Source organism: Trichosurus vulpecula, chromosome 2 (genome assembly GCF_011100635.1).
Source record: "Trichosurus vulpecula isolate mTriVul1 chromosome 2, mTriVul1.pri, whole genome shotgun sequence".
In the NCBI taxonomy this organism is placed as follows: domain Eukaryota; kingdom Metazoa; phylum Chordata; class Mammalia; order Diprotodontia; family Phalangeridae; genus Trichosurus; species Trichosurus vulpecula.
In genome coordinates, this window is record NC_050574.1 from 249,187,911 (window position 1) to 249,205,587 (window position 17,677).

The following is a 17,677-nucleotide window of genomic DNA, read 5'->3' on the forward strand; positions in this document are numbered from 1 at the left end:
AGCGGAACGCCACGGCGTCCCTACTGACAGGCAGGCCCGCCAATCAGATCCTGCCTGGGCGCGCCGGAGGCGGGGTTAGCCGCCCTCGGCTTCCCATCTGCCTCTGGGCTCCCGGCCTTCCAGGAGGCCAGCACCGCCCCTCGGGGCTGAGCGTGGAGCCCGGCAGCCTAAGACCCGCGTCGGGGGCGGTCCTGGGGGAGGCGGAGGCTGAGATCTGGGGCAACCGAGGAAGTAGAGCTTTGCCGCCACACGTTTGTAGCCTGGCCCCAAGGAAAGGTATCATGTGACTAACGGGCATTTTTATTTTCTCGTCTGTGCTGGCCTCCTCTCTCCTATAGCCTCCTGTGAGTAAGCGCGCACCTGGGGGGCTCGTAGCTAGAGAGAGGCCTCACTCTGCACCCGTAGGCCCCAGGAAGCCATTGAAGCCCAGGCGCCGTGTGTGTGTGTGTGTGTGTGTGTGTGTGTGTGTTAGTGTAACACGAATGCGCGCGCGTGTTTAAGTGTGTGAGAATGTGTGCGTGCACAGAACTTGGAAAAGCAGGATAAATGGGGTATTGAACATAGGTGTTTTGTTTTGCTATTTTTACTTTGTGGAAGGAATTTTGCATTATGATGCTTTTCGTTCTTCTGTCCTTCTTGAACCTGTGAATTCTACATGCTGGGGAGCTACAGTGTATCCAACGGAAACCTAGTTCACAACTATAGCCCCACCTTGTTCTTCGGATGTGTGGTATTTTGACCCAAGTGCCAAAGTGGTGCATGTGGAGTTTTTTGTATTCAGACAGGTACACAGAATTTTTGTCCTCTGTAATCTGAGATATTTGGTGTTTGGACTAAATAACTTCCAAGGACCCTTCCATGTCTAAATCAGTGATCATGTGTTATTGTTGGTACATACTGATAAGTACACTGAGAAAGGTATTATTTTTTGAGTAAACTAAACTTTGAGTGCTTCTCTGTTTTGGCTTTTTCAGTTTATGGGTGAAAAAAAAATCTTGAAGTCCATAAAAGACTTAACATTTGTATTGCTGAGGTTTAGCCGGATCCTACCCCCTTCCCCAACTAACTTATGTTCTTTTAAAGGTACAAAAAAGTACAGATAGCAAAGGACAATTAACTCATTTTTAACAAATAATATTTTAAGGGCCTGCTTACTTGTAAGGTACTTTTAGGTATTCTGGGGAAGATAATGGTGAGTAAGAAAGTCTTGGCCCGAAACGAGTGTGTTACCTGTATGGAAGATGTACCCTAAAAGAAGGTACATTTGAGGTTCAGAGGAGGGAGAGATCTAATCCAGTAAAAGGATATAGTAATAGAGTTGCAGGCACTTTGCAATCATTTTCTCAATTGATTTTCAACAGCTTTGGGAGGTAGGTACCGTGATTACCCCCATTTTACACATGAGGAAACTGAGGCAATAGAGTGACTTGCCCAGGGTCACACACCTAGTATTAAAGGTGTTGAAGTTGAAGAATGTGTTGACAGAGAGATATGCCAGGAAGTCAAAATATTTGTATCATAAAAGCTTTCCAAGTGAAAAGACCAGCATAAATAAATGACATGGAGGCAGGAAGGTGGACAATATGTAGAGAAGAGGGAATAAGTTATTTTATCTAGAACACTACATACAGGTAAAGTTATGGTGGGTTTGGAAATCTAATTTAAACTCCTTGAGGTCAGAGACTGTCTCATTTTTCTGTTTATATCCCCAGTGCTCATAATGCCGACATATAGCAGCAGCAATCTGTGAAAAATACTCATTGGTTAATTGATAAAGAGCCAGATTAAGAAACTTAGATTTTATTCAGTAGGTAGTGGGGAGCTACTGTAAATATGTGAAAACTAGGATAATATAATCAGAACTAAGAAAGGAAAATTAATCTGACATTGTATTATATATTAAAAGGGGAGTAGAAACTGAAGATGGAGATACTACTTGAGGATAGTGACTGTTTTGATTTTCTAAGTGTTCTGCGGGAATCCAAACTGTCCCTGCTGTTTTTTGAAACATCGAGATTTATGGGGAAGTTTGTTTTTTAGCCATGGTTCTTTTTATAGAGCTCATTTAAATTTCAGTATTTTTCTCTTGATTTATGCTCCTTTTATCTGTCAACTCTTCCCTCCCTTACTGTGAATTGATGATGACCAGGAGATGATGCAGTTATAGAAATAATTTTGGATTTGGAGTCAAGGGACCTGTAGAAAATATAAAGAGGGGAGGGAATAAGCATTTACATAGGGCCTACTTTTTGTCAGGCATTGTCCTAAGTGCTTCACAAATACTGTCTCATTTGATTCTCTTAACAACCCTGGCAGGTAGATGGGGTTATCCTCATTTTACAGATGAGGAAGCTCATACAAATAGAAGTTGTTACTTTCCCAGGGTCCCACAACTAGTAAGTGTTTAAGGCTGGATTTGAACTCAAGTCTTCTTGATTCCAGGCCCATTTAGCTGCCTAAGGCAGAAGTGTATAAACTAGGAAGAAGTATGATATAAATATCAACGAGTAGTATAAAATGAATGATATAAGACTGAAGAGAAAGGGAGAGATCACTTCTAGTGGGGGTGTTCTGGGAAAACAGAGGAGGTGGTGTTTAATTGTGTTTGAAAAGAATAAGATTTTAACAAGTGGAGATGAGCAAGCAAGAGAGAGAATATATTGAGCTGAAAGTACGGAGGTAGGTGAGTGCAATGGGGAGAAAAGGCATGTTTAGGAAAGCATTAGTAGCCTAGATAGTCCGGATAAGGAAAATGAAGGCTTTAAAGGTAGTTAGAGTGCACAGGGAGTCAGGAAGACCTGAGTTCAAATTCACCCTTAGATACTTACTAGCCATATAACCCTGGGCAGGACACTTAACCCCAGTCTGCCTCAGGTTCCTCAGCTGTAATATGGGAATAGTAATAGCATCTGCCACCCAGGGTTGTCGTGAGGATCAGATGAGGTAATAGTTGTAAAATGATGAGCACAGTGCCTGGCACATGATCGGCCTTAGTGTCCTTCCTTCCTTTGGGTCACACAGCTAGTCAGGAAAGGAAACCAGGAGTAGGGTAAGCACTAAGGTCCAGAGGGAAGAAGGGACTCCTCCACTTCCCTTTTTTGGTTCCCCTCCTGTTTGAATGACCGTTCCTCCTTGGTCTCTTTTGCAGGATCCTCATCGATACCGTGCTGCTTTTCTGTAGTTGTATCTTGTTTTGTCCTAGGCTCTCTTCTCTCTCCCCAGTCTCATCGGCTGTATCCATTTCCATGAATTATCTCTATGCAGATGACTCCCAAATCTGTAAATCAGGTGTCTTGCTCAAGGTCCAGTTCCACACCAGTAGGACATTTTAAACTGGATCTCAAACTCAGTATGTCCAAAACGTAACTTACTATCTTTCCAGTAAAATCCATCCCTGTCTCTTTTGAGAGTACTACTGTCCTTCTAGTCACCTGGGTTCACAGCCTATCAGTCTTCAAATCATCACGTTCCCTCATAAGTCATGGTGATTTTACCTCTATCTTATCTCTTGCACCTGTAACCCTTCATCATCTCTCACCTAGACTATTTCAAGCCTCCTGATTGATCTCTCCTCAAGTCTCCTCCCGAACCAATCTCCACATACCTGCCAAAATGATTTTCCTTAAGCAAAGGTATGACCGTGTCATTCCCCTGTTACATAAACTCCAGTGGCTTCCTGTTACCTGTAGGATCAAGGTGTTCAAGGAAGACCAGCACCTCTGGTGTGAAGGCTTGCTGAGCCTTTTTCAGGGCTGCTTATCTACCTTTGGTATTCACCTGGCACTCAACTCTCACCTGTAGCTCCAGGAAACTGTAGCATGCACAGCGGGCACACCCCAGTAAACCATCTTAGCAGATGGTTGGAGAATAACCGACTAGTCACAAACCTGTTGGTGACTTGGTGGATATATATCCTAAGCATGTGAAGACTTCCTCTGGTGCAATGGACAGATGAGAACAGTTTGTCCCAGTGGACATGAAGGCGGTTGAAGCAGGCACGGTGGAGACCTAAGAGTTTGGTCAGATATTGAAGACACCAAGAGCATTCACTGCATCTTCGGCCGTCGCCGGTTGTCGTGACGTTTGTCTTGCCACTGGACTTCGGTGACTCTGGAAAAGAGAGTGTGGCTCATGACTTTATGCAACTCTACCTCATTTAAATCCAGTTCATTCACAAGTCAAGTCACCTTGTGATGTCGTTGATTCTCTTTGGGAAAAAAAAAACCCAAAACAAAGGACAAATAACAATGGCGTTGTCCCTCAAATTTAAAAACTTAAGCACAAAGCACTACTCTTGGTGGTGATGGTGGTGGTGTGTGTATACATATTTATATGAAGATATGTTCTTATTCTGATGGAGTCTGCAATCTATTTGGGGAAATAGATAGTATGTACCAAAAAAGTGATAGAGAGGATATGTGCTATAGAGGTGAGGAGACATTTGCATTTAAGATAAAGCTTGAAGTGAATTTTGGTAGGTTAGTCAGAGTGAGAAATGACTGAAGGAGAATTCACAAGCTATGTTCCAAGGCACAATAGGAGGTGATAAGAAGGTTTGATTAGAGGCAGCTAGGTGACTCAGAGGGTAGAAAGCTGGGCCTGGAGTCAGGAAGAGCTAAGTTCAAATGTAGCCTCAGACACTTACTAGCTGTGTGACCTTAGGTAAGTCACTTAACCTATATTTGCCTTACTTCACTGGAGAAGGAAATGGCAAAACACTCAGGTGTCATTTGCCAAGAAAATCCCATGGATAGTATTGATGTGTCCATGAGGTCAGGAAGAGTCAAATGTGACTGAATGGTTTGATTGGAACCAAGGATATGGTACAAGTAGTAGGAATTTAGGTTGAGGCTAGATTGAAAAGCCTTATAGGAAGATTACTCGTGGTGATGTATATTACAGAAACAAGGAGACTAGGTGGGAAGCTTGTGCTATAGACTGGGTGAGTACTTGGAAAGTGGTCTGGTATGGTATGTGGTATGATAGCAGTAGGAATAGGAAGAGAGAGAGATGTGAAGGAAGAATCATCAAGATTTGAAGACTTTCTGAGATATGGGAGGAAGCTGATTAGATATGGGGAGGAAGACCTGGGGAAGAGGGAAGAATGAAAGATAATTGAGTGCCAGAGAAAACTGTGGTACTATTAAAGAAAATGGGAAAGTAAGACAGGTAGTTATTGGGGGGCGGGGGAGAGGGCAGGAAGGTCAATGTGGGTCTAATTATTTTAGACTTTAAGAGTTCAAGACATAGAAATCTACATATCTAAAAAAGAAGTTGGACATGTTTTAGAAACTCCATTTTTTGTGACATGTTATACTCTCACTATTTCCTATGTTTTCTCCAAAACAGCTCTACTTTTAAGAAGAATGAAGCAGTTGCCTGCAGCGACTGTTCGTCTCCTTTCAAGTTCTCAGGTGATCACTTCTGTGATCAGTGTTGTAAAAGAGCTAATAGAAAATTCATTGGATGCTGGTGCCACAAATATAGATGTTAAGTTGGTGAGTTTTCTTAACAATTAAAATAAGGCAGTGAAAGGCCAGAGCAATTAGGAGATTTTCTTTTTGCATGCTAACGAATTGTTATTTGCACTCAAAAATCTGTCTCATTTAAGGTAGTGGATAGAATTCTAGACCTGCAGATCAGAAGACCTGGATTCAATTTCCCATTCAGCATCAATTTAGCTGTGTGACTAAGCAAATCACTTAACCTGTCATTCAATCATTCATTCATTAAGCATTTATCAAGCATGTCTTATTCTCCAGAGATTGCCATAGGTTCTAGGGATGCAAAGACAAAAATGAAACAGTCCCTACCCTCAAGGAACGTCCATTCTATTCATTGGGTAGAAAACAATGTGATCCATCACCCAGGCCTCCCCAAGGGACTCTAGGTCCATACAAATTAGGTCTGAAACTTAAGATTTCCCCAGAAGGTTAGTTTCTCTCCTTGGCTCATGCCCCTATCTGTACTACTCCAGAAAAACTTCTAAATAAACTCTCTGCATAGCTCATGTCTAGGTTTGTCCAGATGTGGATAACAAGATCTTCAACACCTGTACATTCACCGTACAACACAGATACTGGTTGTGGGACATCCTTTATTCACCCACCACAGAAAATGCATAGGATGCAAAGAACTCATAGGAACATATAAACAAATACAGAAACATAAAATATTCGTATAACCAATGAGACTCTCCCAGGATAGGAAAGATACTTTGCAGAGATGCTGAGCAGTCAATTCCACATTCACTCTGGACCTGTAGTGTCTGAGCAGTATTAGTAATAGTGACAATTATTATTATCATTATAATGATAGCTAGCATTTATATATAGCAACTGCTACGTGCCAGGCATTGTGCTAAGCTCTACATATATCTTATTTTTATCCTCACACCAGCTTTGGGGGGAGGTAGGTTCTATTACTATTGCCATTTTACAGTTGAGGAAACTGAGTCAAGCCAGGTTAAGTGACTTGTCCAGGGTTACACAGCTAGTAAGTGTCTGAGGCCATATTTGGCTTCAGGTTCTCCTGACTCCAGGCCCAGCATCCTATCCACTGTACCACCTAATTGCTACCTAGCAACTTGTGCAATCACTTGGAGGGTTGGGAAAGGCTAGTCTTTTGGACCCCCATGATATAGTGTCATGGTATAGGTATAGGTACCACATTAGTGGTTCTCTTCCTTTCTAACTAGTATGCTGTTGAGTTAATCTACCTCTTAGCAGTTCAGGGCCTTGCCACTTGAACTCAAGTTTACTCAAACTTGGAAATTTTTTGAATGCAAGATTGATTATTCATAGAGTAATCCCCTAAAATTGGAAAAGTCCACTCTCAAGAACTCTAGTCTATGACTTCTAGAAAATTAAGTAGGATGGACAGAAGGTGACCAGGAACTGGAAGTCCAGGAATACTCTTCAGGCTAGCTATGTTCTTGTGAAAATTACCATTTTCTGCTCCTGTTGGGACATGAATAAGGAAGAAATTCCCTATACCTTCCCTTCCGCTAAGTTCCTTTTAGTATACTCTGGCCTAGAAGTGTAGGGGACAGAAAACTAATGAAAAAGGGGCTGAACCATTTTCAAAACTCAATCCTCAGTCATCAGTCATTTTGGCTGCTGTTCCCAGTCATTGGGAATCAGTTAAAGGAGTTCCCTGTTTCCTTTCAAAAAGATGCCAAGTCTCATGGCTGCCTTTTAAAGAAATATTCTTTGAATAAACTAATGTCCCATAATCTTTTTTTTTTTGGATTAATATTTTTTTAGTTTTCAACATTCATTTCCATAAGATCTTGAGTTAAAAATTTTCTCCCCATCTCTTCCCTCCCCTACCCCAAGATGTCATATATTCTGATTGCTCCTTTCCACAGAATGTCCTCCCTTCCATCACCCCACTCCCCACCCCATGCCCCTTTCCCTTACTTTCTTGTATGGCAAGATAGATTTCTATACCCCATTGTCTGTATATCTTATTTCCTAGTTGCATCGAGAAGGCAAGCAATTCAATATAGGTTATACATGTATCATTGTGCAAAACGCTTCCATAATAGTCACGTTGCTAAAGACTAACTTTATTTCCCTCCATTCTATCCCATCCCCCATTTCTTCAATTTTCTCCTTTGACCCTTTTCAAAAGTATTTGCTTCTGACTACCCCCTCCCCTAATCTGTCCTCCCTTCTATCATCTCCCCACCTTACCCCCACTTTCCTAGAGCGTAAGATACCCAATTGAGTGTGTATGGTATTCCCTCCTTAAGCCAAATCTGATGAGAGTAAGGTTCACTCATTCCCTTTCACCTCCTCTACCTCCCTTCCATTATAACAGCTTTTTCTGGCTTCTTTTATGTGAGATAATTTACCCTATTCTGTCTCTCCCTTTCTCCTCCCAATATATTCCTCTCTCACCCCTTAATTTAATTTTTTAGATATCATCCCTTCATATTCAACTCACCCTGTACGCTCTGTCTTACTCCCTTCAATACCCTAGTAGTGAGAAAGGACTCATGAGTTACAAATATCATCTTTCCATGTAGGAATGTAAACAGTTCAACTTTAATAAGTCCCTTATGATTTCTCTTTCCTATTTACCTTTTCATGCTTCTCTTGATTCTTGTATTTGAAAACCAGACTTTCTATTCAGCTCTGGTCTTTTCATCAAGAATACTTAAAAGTCCTCTATTTCATTGAAAGCCCATTTTTCCCCCTGAAATGTTATACTCAGTATTGCTGGGTAGGTGATTATGGGTTTTAATCCTAGCTCCTTTGACTTCTGGAGTATCATATTCCAAGCCCTTCAATCTCTTAATGTAGAAGCTGCTAGATCTTGTGTTATACTCAAATTGTTTTTTTCTAGCTGCTAGCAATATTTTCTCCTTGACCTGGGAACTCTGGAATTTGGCTACAATATTCCTAGGAGTTTTCCTTTTGAGATCTTTTTCAAGAGGCGATTGGTGGATTCTTTCCTATTCTATTTTACCCTCTGGTTCTAGAATATCAGGGCAGCTTCCCTTGATAATTTCTTGAAAGATGATGTCTAGGCCTTTTTTTTTGATCATGGCTTTCAGGTAGTCTGATAATTTTTAAATTATCTCTCCTGGATCTATTTTCCAGGTCAGTGGTTTTTCCAGTGAGATATTTCACATTGTGTTCTATTTTTTCACTCCTTTGGTTCTGTTTTATAATTTCTTGATTTTTCATAAAGTCATTAGCTTCCATTTGCTCCATTCTAATTTTTAAGGAATTATTTTCTTCAGTGAGCTTTTGGATCTCCTTTTCCATTTGGCTGGTTCTGCTTTTTAAGGCATTCTTCTCCTCATTGGCTTTTTGGACTTCTTTTGCCATTTGGGTTAGTCTACTTTTTAAGGGGTTATTTTCTTCAGTATTTCTTTGGGTCTTTGTTCGCAAGCTATTGGCTCATTTTCATGATTTTCTTGCATTCCTCATTTCTTTTCCAAATTTTTCCTCTACTTCTCTTACTTGATTTTATAAACCCTTTTTGAGTTCTCTCATGGCCTGCAACCAATTCATATTTTTCTTGGAGGCTTTTGATGTAGGATCTTTGATTTTGTTGTCTTCTTCAGGTTGTATGTTTTGATCTTCTTTGTCATCAAAGTAAGATTCTATGGTCTGAGTTTTTTTACACTGTCTGCTCATTTTCCTAGCCAGTTATTTGACTTTTGAGTTCTTTGTCAAGGTATGACTGCTTCCAGAGTGGAGGGTGCTCTGACCCATGCTTCTGGGGTTGTGCACAGCTGTTTTCTGAGCTCCTTGTAGGCACTTGCAAATTTTCAATTCTTCTGAGGTGGTATGATCCAAGGGGAGATGTTTACTCCTCTACTGGCCTGTGCTCTGGTCTGTTATTGACCTTAAATACTCCTGCCTTGAAACTGCTAGGAGGACTCCCTCTCTACAGCCACCACAAGCTCTGCCACGGGAGTGCTCCTCCTCACCTCAGGACTACCAACCAGGACCCAGATCCAAGCAGGGCAAAGCAAGAGAATCCTGCCTCAGCCCCAGCAGAGAGATCCCTGCACTTCCTCTCTTATCAGCAGCTTGATTCCCCCCACCATCTGTGGGCTTGGAACTTCGGAAGTAGCCGCTATTGCTGCTGCTGCCACCGCCACCATATAACCAACTCCACTGCCTTGAGGCTGGGCCCTAACCGTGCCCTTCTCTCACTCAGGTCCAACAGTTTTCCCGCTGACCTGCTCAGTTGTCTTTGGCATTTGTGGGTTGAGAAGTTTGGAAACTACCACAGCTCAGTGATTCAGTGCTCTGAGGCCTGCTCTGGCCAGGTCTGTGCCTGTATGACCCATGCTGGACTGTACTCCACTCCCAGCACAGTGCAATAGACCCTTCCCAGCTACCCTTCCAAGCCATCTTGGGCTGGAGATTTGTTTCACTCTGTCATTTCATGGGTTCTGTAGCTCTGGAATTCATTTAGAGTCATTTTTTACAGGTGTTTGGAGGGATTTGGGGGAGAGCTCAAGCAGGTCCCTGCTTTTATTCCGCTATCTTGGCTCTGCCCCCTTCATGTCCTATATTCTTATTAAATTGTGATTGATCTTTTTCTGATTGGAGGACCCATCATATTTATTTGGGTCTCCTAATCAACCAGCTGTCCCAGCAAATCAGATTAGGGTGCTTTGGGATTTTGTTGTTGTTTAGTTGTTTCAGTTATATCTGACTCTTTATTAACCCTGTTTGGGGTTTTCTTGGCAAAGGTACTGGAGTAGTTTGCCATTTCCTTCTCCAGCTCATTTAACAGATGATGAAACAGGCAAACAGGTTAAGTGACTTACCCAGGGTCACACAGCTAGTAAGTGTCTGAGGCCAGATTTGAACTGAGGAAGAGGAGTCTTTCCAACTCAAGACCAGTACACTATCCACTTTACCACCTTGGTGCCACTCTGGGCTCTGGAACACATTAGTCCATATCTTCCATTCTATAGATTTCTCTAGGGACCCTGAGAGCTGAGGCATTGTCCTCTTCTTAGTTGCCTCCCCCAGTGCTTTACACTAAGAACAATGTCTGTGTGGCACAGTTCTCAGATACTCACTTTTGTAGGGCTGAGACTTCATAACTAATAATAGTTATCAGCCTTTCTTCACCCAAATCAAATTCAAGTGCAAGGCATGTCATTTCCGTGATATCATGGTCCTCTTTGAGAACGAAGGACAAACACAATAATAGTTATAATAATGGTGAACATTTACGTTGCCCTTACTATGTGCCAGGTGCTGTGCTAAGCACTTTACAGTTTTTATCTCATTGGATCCTCACAACAACTTTGGGAGGTAGGTGCTATTATTATCTCCATTTTGCAGTTGAGGAAACTGAGGCAAACAGTTTAAGTGACTTGCCCAGGACCACAGCTAAGAAATGTATGAGATAATACTTGAACTTAGGGCTTCCTGATTCCACATAATCTATTCACTGTGCCACTAGCTTCCCCTAACTCGTGTCCTCAAAGATTATACTTCCTGCCCAGATACCTAGTTATACAAATTTAATAAGGAAACAACATTTCACAATTTCTATAAGATACCACTTGCCTGGTCATTTTAAGGATCTGTCCTCATTCTAAATTAGGAAAGAAAAGGAAAACCATTTATAAAAGTAAAATAAACATCTATAGTAGCAAAATAGATAAAAGAAAATAAATAAGCTCTCTGAATCTGAGTTTCTCTATTTAAAAAGATAGGGACAGTAGTATCCTTAATATTTACTGTACTTGGATCAGTTTGAATATCAAATGACATTGTCTTTCAAATTAGTAATTTGTTAATAGTTTCAAATTCAAATTCTGCTACTTAGAATATTATATGAATACAGTTTGATTTTGCTTCATGGGAAATTTATAAATTTTTTTTTTTTGGCAAGGCAATTGGGGTTAAGTAACTTGCCCAAGGTCACACAGCTAGTACACGTGTCAAGTGTCTGAGACTGGATTTGAACTCAGGTCCTCCTGACTCCAGGGCCAGTGCTCTACTCACTGTGCCACCTAGCTGCCCCAAACTTATAAAATTTTAAGACCATGATAATGATTTCCAAAAAGGGTACTTTGGAGGGAAGATGATTATTAAAATTGCACTGAATACAGTTACTTGAAAGATGATATGAGAATAATTTGTGTTTAGAAACTTGAAGTACTAGGAACTTGCTATATGTATAAGGTGATTCAAAAGACATTTCCTTTAGTATGGTTTATAACCAGAGATAAAATACCTGAAAACCAGAAACTTGTTATTTGTTATTTGATTTCCTCACACTTTTACCTGTAAAAATGTGCCATTATTCAGTTATGTCTGCTGTGCTTGCTGAATTAGAAACTTGGTAATCAGTTAAGTAGTTTTTCATAACTTTTTATCCTTTGTAGGAAAATTATGGATTTGATAAGATAGAAGTTCGAGACAATGGTGATGGGATCAAAGCTATTGATGCACCTGTGATGGCAGTAAAGCACTACACCTCAAAAATAAACAGTCATGAAGACCTTGAAAACTTGACAACTTATGGTTTTCGTGGGGAAGCCTTAGGGTCAATTTGTTGTATAGCTGAGGTAAGATAAGATATTTCATTAATGTTTTTACTTTAATCCTTTATATCTATATCCAGAAATGCGTATTTCTTATTTGTGAACTTGAATCTCTTTTTCTTAGCATTTGTTTAAAGTTCACAAATGATCTTTTACCTTTGGGTTTGGTGTTGACAGAATGTTAGAAAAGGCAAAATTTGTTCTTTTTCTGTATGATATTCCAGTTAAGTCTGTATTCACTTTCAGAGCTGCCACAGAGTAATTAACAAGTTTGCTTGCTAGATGGCAGCACTGTACTTGGTCTTTTTTACTTTAGGGGTATAGAAGCAATGTGACGTTTCCAACTATGGTTGTAATTTCTGTGTAATGAGTTTTCTTCTTATAATAACTGCCTTGTTTTTTTTTTTCTATTTAAGCCTATAAGATTCTAATTTAATTTAATTAAGCCTATAAGGTTTAGTTTAATTAAGCCTATAAGTTTACTTTTACATTTATTTCAGGAAACTTGGAATGACTAAATGACTAAAGTTAAGTTTACTATTCAGAATTAAGAAATGAGAAAAAGACCATCCATTAATCGTTTTAATAAAAAAAAACTTTGATATTTTCTTGTAATTAACTATGGTTTGTACAATGTATTATTAAACTAATTAAAATATTCTGGAGTGTATTAGAAAATTCTGGAACATCTTTCCTGAAAATTTTTAGGAATAACACAGAACTTTTCATTGTACCACAGTGCCTTATCCTGGTTTATTATTGTTTTTAAGAAAGCATCAATTACTAATAAAATAGCAGCTTTGATATTTAAAATCAACCTTTCAGAAAAAAATTACTTCTTAGATAGTCAACAAATATTTGTTGAATGCCTGCAATATGCAAGGTAGTACTTAAATCTTTTTATTTCTAAGGTTGTATTACTATTAACAAAGAAGAAAATGGAATGAGAAAATTGTGACCTGTTCAAGAATGTATATTCTTGTGTCTTTGTTAAAGGGGGTGGGAAGGGAACAAGCATTTATTAACTGCCTATTGTGTGTCAGACACTATGCAAAGTGCTTTACAGATATTATCTCATTTGATTCTCATAACAACCTGGGAGGTAGGTAGTATTGTTAGCCCCATTTTACACTTGAGAAAACTGAGGCAGACAGCTTAAGTGACTTGCTCAGGGTCATGCAGCTAGTAAGTGTCTGAACTCAGGTCTTTTTTCATATCCCCAGCTTATCACGTTACCTGAAACAGAGTAAGTGCTTAATAAATGTTTATTGACTAAATAACTTATAGTGGTGAAAATGGATATCCTTGCTTTTGAATAAATGGGTGAATGAAAAAGCATTTATTAAATACTTATGAGCAAAGCACTGTACTAAGCACTGAAGCTATAAATAGGAAAACAAGGTGTTCTTTGCTGTTGAGAAGCTCACATTCTAACTGGGGGAGACAATGCATTTAGGAGGTTTTAGATAGGCAGTTAAGTGGCACAATGGATAGAGCACTGGGCCTGCGGTCGGAAAGGCTCATCTTCCTGAGTTCAAATTTGGCCTCAGATACTTACTAGCAGTGTGACTCTGGGTGAGTCACTTAACTTGGTTTGCCTTAGTTTCTTGACCTATAAAATGAGCACCAGGCTTGGAGGCAGGAAGCAATGTGTTCAGATCTGGCCTCAGTTACTTGTTAGCTGTGTTACCCTAGGCAAGTCACTTAACCCTGTTTGTCTCAGTTTTCTCATCTGTAAAATGAACTAGAGAAGGAAATGACAAACTACTCTAGTACTGGCAACTAGGCAGCACAGTGGATAGAGCCCTGAGCTTGGAATCAGGAAGACTTATCCTCATGAGCTTAAATCTGGCCTTGGACACTCACTAGCAGTGTGACCCTGCGTAAGTTACTTAACTCCGTTTGCTTCAGTTTCCTTATCTGTAAACTGAATTGGAGAAGGAAATGGCAAACCACTCCAGTACCTTTACCAGGAAAACTCCAAATAGAGTCACAAAGAGTCAGATACAACTGAATAACAACAACAAAAATAAGTTGCAAATCAGATGGAAATGCAAGGGGGCGACTTCTGGTCAAGATAGCGGAGGTAACAGAGTAGCCCAGTTACCATACATATTGAGCAAAGACTAAAAAAGAGCATCAGATCAAATAACAATTAAGAAATTGGGTGGGGAGGGGGGGAGAGGAACTGTACTGAGTATCTTCATCTAACCCATAATGGCATGGAGCAGCACTCTAAAGATTGCAGAAAATAGAGTGTGGGTCTAACTAGAGGTGCTGGGGAGAGAACAGTGCTTGGAGGCTTTTCAGGGGGCTTCAGAGAAGCTGCAAGCTTATAAGCAGCATTGTGTAACAGGAACAAGAGAACTTGATTCCTTACTGTAGAATGCTACAGTAAAGAAACCCCTGGAATAAGCTCCCTTGAAGGCTCTGACTCCCATGTATCAGGAGTCAGAATACAGGGTGATAGAACCTCTAGCATTATCACCTGTCCACAGATAATCATAGCTCTAATGAGGAAGTTCCTTAGGAGCAGGAAGACCTGAGAGCTTCAGAAAAGAAGTCCCATGGCAGTCAAATACCAGCAGGGTTCTGAACCTAGTAGCGAGATCTGAAACTGCTAAATTACGTATCAAGAAGGCAGTGATGAGTCTGCATCCCCAGGAGCTCTGAAAGTTTTGTACCACACTTACTAGACACTTTTACGTCCTTGAAGAGCTCAACTCTCTGTAGCTAGAAGATTCAAGGCAAGTTTGAGACCTCTAAGACTTTGTTCACTAACACCAATAGATGTAAAGACCAGCAGGAACAATATAGTTTGGAGACATACATACCCATCATTATGGTAGTGGATGCCATGTTACATCCAAGATCAGTCAAAGCCAGGCTCTAACCGAAAGTGCCGATCAGTAAAGCTGGTAATATGAATAAGAACACACTGATGATAAAGCAGCTTCATTTATCTAAGACATAGACCAAGAAGAAGAAAATAACTTCATAGCAACTGCACATAGAACCTCAGATAAAGAAAGGTATGGCTTAGGAGCAAGTACTATTAGAATTCCTGGAAAGGATAAGAAAGATTTTTTAAGAGATGTTATGAAGTAAATGGGAGCTCTAGAAGAAAGAATTAGAAAGAATAAAAAACTTTCTTCCTGGTACAAAGCTTTACAAAAATAGCTGACTTCCGAAAATTAGAGTGGACCAAAGAGAGATCATTGACTCCTTGAGGCAACAGAAATACAAGAACAAAACCAAAAGAGAAGGAAAAAAAAGGGAAGAATATGTAAGATATCTCTTTTCAAAAAACAGCGATGCTAAAAAACAGGTCAAGGAGAGAGATCTAAAAATTGTCTAATCAAAAATCATTATACAAAATCCTAGACACCATATTTCGAGAAATCTTGAAAGAAGAAAACAACTTAGATATATCAGAATCAAAATGTAGAAGAAAAATAGAATCCACTGGTTACCTCCTGAAAGAATTCCCAAAATGAAAATTCCCACAGACATCATAAGCAGAGTCCAGAGCTTCCACGTCAAATACTTCCAGCAGACAGAAAGAAAGAGTTCAAGTACTACATAACCTTAGTCAGGATTACACAAAACTTTGCTGCTATCATCATCAAGGAGAGGAGAATGAACAGATGAAACAGATATTTGAAAGGGCAAAAGACAAAGGTCAAGAATAACATACTCAGTAAAACTTGAGGGAGAAAATCCTTCAGGGAGGAAAAAAAGAGAACCTTTAATGAAAGTCCCTAATGAAAATACCAGAGTTGAACAGAAACTTTGAAATTCAAACATGGAGTTAAGAGAATACTAGAAAGGTATATTGATTTGAATATTTGGAAGGAAATGTACAGTGAGGACCAGAGGCAGCTAGATGGCTCAGTAGATAGAATGCTGGGCCTGGAGTCAGGAAGGCCTGAGTTCAAATCCAGCCTTCCATATTTACTAGCTGTATGACCTTGGGCAAGTCACTTAACCCCTGTTTTTCTTAATCTACTGGAATAATAAATGGCAACTCAAGCATTTTGCCAGGAAAAACTCCATGGATAGTATTGGCATGCTATGGTCCATAGGGTCCTGAAGAGTCAGACGTGACTGAACGATAATACAATGAGGAAGTATCTGCATGACAGAAGACAGCACAACAAATGGGAGCTGAAGAGCCTGGGGAGGAAGGTACTTGGCACAGGTCCATAGGTTTTGAAATACAGCAGTAGAACCAGGAGAACATGGAAGCTCCCAGAGGAATGCATCAATGAATGAAGGGGAATGGACCTGGCAAAGGAGTATTTCACAGGGTATACAGGCTTTTTTTTCCCTCCTTCAGAAATAAAGGTCCATCTTTTTTATACTCCTTTTTTACACTACTGATAATGTCTTGTGGCCTTGAGTCAAGTCACAGTACAGACTTTAAAATTAAAAATTAATATTACTTGGAGGAACATAGAGGGGTGGATGGCAAGCATGAGCAGACTATAACGGATAACTAGGAAAGGAACCATAGTAAAAGTGATCCATCATTTGAGAAATACATGGTTGTGTAGCAAGAGGAAGAAGGTAAGAGAGATGACTACATGTGGGCTCTACTAGTATCCTCTGTATGTGAGGGGAAAGTTAGGAAGGCTTCTAGTATGTTAAGTAGACTTCTCATGGAAAGCCTATAAGGACATGAACAAGAGTTGCACAGGACAGGCAGGCATGGATGGGTTGTATTTTTATTTGTAGAGATAATATACAAATCAATGAAATCCCATATCTATTTGAGTAAAAATATGCTGTTTTTAAAAATACATATTTAATAGTTTGTTTTTCCCCAATTAACGTATAAAAGTAATTTTTAACATTTATTTTTACATTTTTTTAAAATTTTTGAGTCTCAAATTATCTTCCTCCTTCACCTTCCACCCTCATTGAGAAGGTGAGCAGTTTGATATAGGTTATACATGTGCAGTCATGCAAAACATTTCCATATTAGGTTGTGAAAGAAAACACAGACAAAAAATACCAAGAAAAAAAAAAGTATGCTTTGATCTGTGTTCAGACTCTATCCATCAGTTCTTTCTCTGGAGATGGATATCATTTTTCATCCTTAGTCCTTCAGAATTGTCTTGGATCAGGGTGAAGCCAAGATGGCAGAGTAAGGCAGGGACTCGCCTGAGCTCTCCTCCAAAATCCTCCAGATACTTTAAAAAAATGACTAAACAAATTCTAGAGCAGAACCCATAAAAAGGCAGAGTGAAACAAATTTCCAGACCAAGACAACTTACAAGGTTGGCAAAAAAGGTCTGTTGCACTAGCCTGAGAGAGGAGTGCAGTCTAGCACAGGTGGAGACTGGTCTCCAGCAAACCCAGAGCAGACCTGGGGTGACTGAATTGCTGGCAGCTATGGCAGTTTCTGGACCTCTTGGCGCACAGACACCAGGGACAACTTAGAAGGTCAGCAGGAAGGATCTGTTGGGCCAGAGTAGGAGTGGAGTGCAGTCCAGTGCATGCCCTGCCAGCACAGCTTGGCCCCAGCAGACCAGGAGCAGTCCTTGAGGGTGACTGAATTAGCAGCAGGAGCCGCAGCCGCAACTGCTACCACTTCCGGGGCTCCTACAGATAGTAAGGGGGTTGAACAACTGGTCA

The 17,677-nt window shown here is 40.2% G+C and overlaps 1 protein-coding gene across 1 annotated transcript in view; it reads left to right on the plus strand.

Moving 5' to 3' along the window:
* Positions 1-77: 77 nt before the first annotated feature.
* PMS1 (PMS1 homolog 1, mismatch repair system component) overlaps positions 78-17,677 on the plus strand; it is a 145,438-nt gene continuing 127,838 nt past the window's right edge. Inside the window, exons 1-3 of the mRNA XM_036747585.1 lie at positions 78-276; positions 5,350-5,498; positions 11,879-12,061. Coding sequence (XP_036603480.1) covers positions 5,367-5,498; positions 11,879-12,061 — 315 coding nt within the window. The 5' untranslated portion in view covers positions 78-276; positions 5,350-5,366. The remainder of the gene's footprint in view (positions 277-5,349; positions 5,499-11,878; positions 12,062-17,677) is intronic.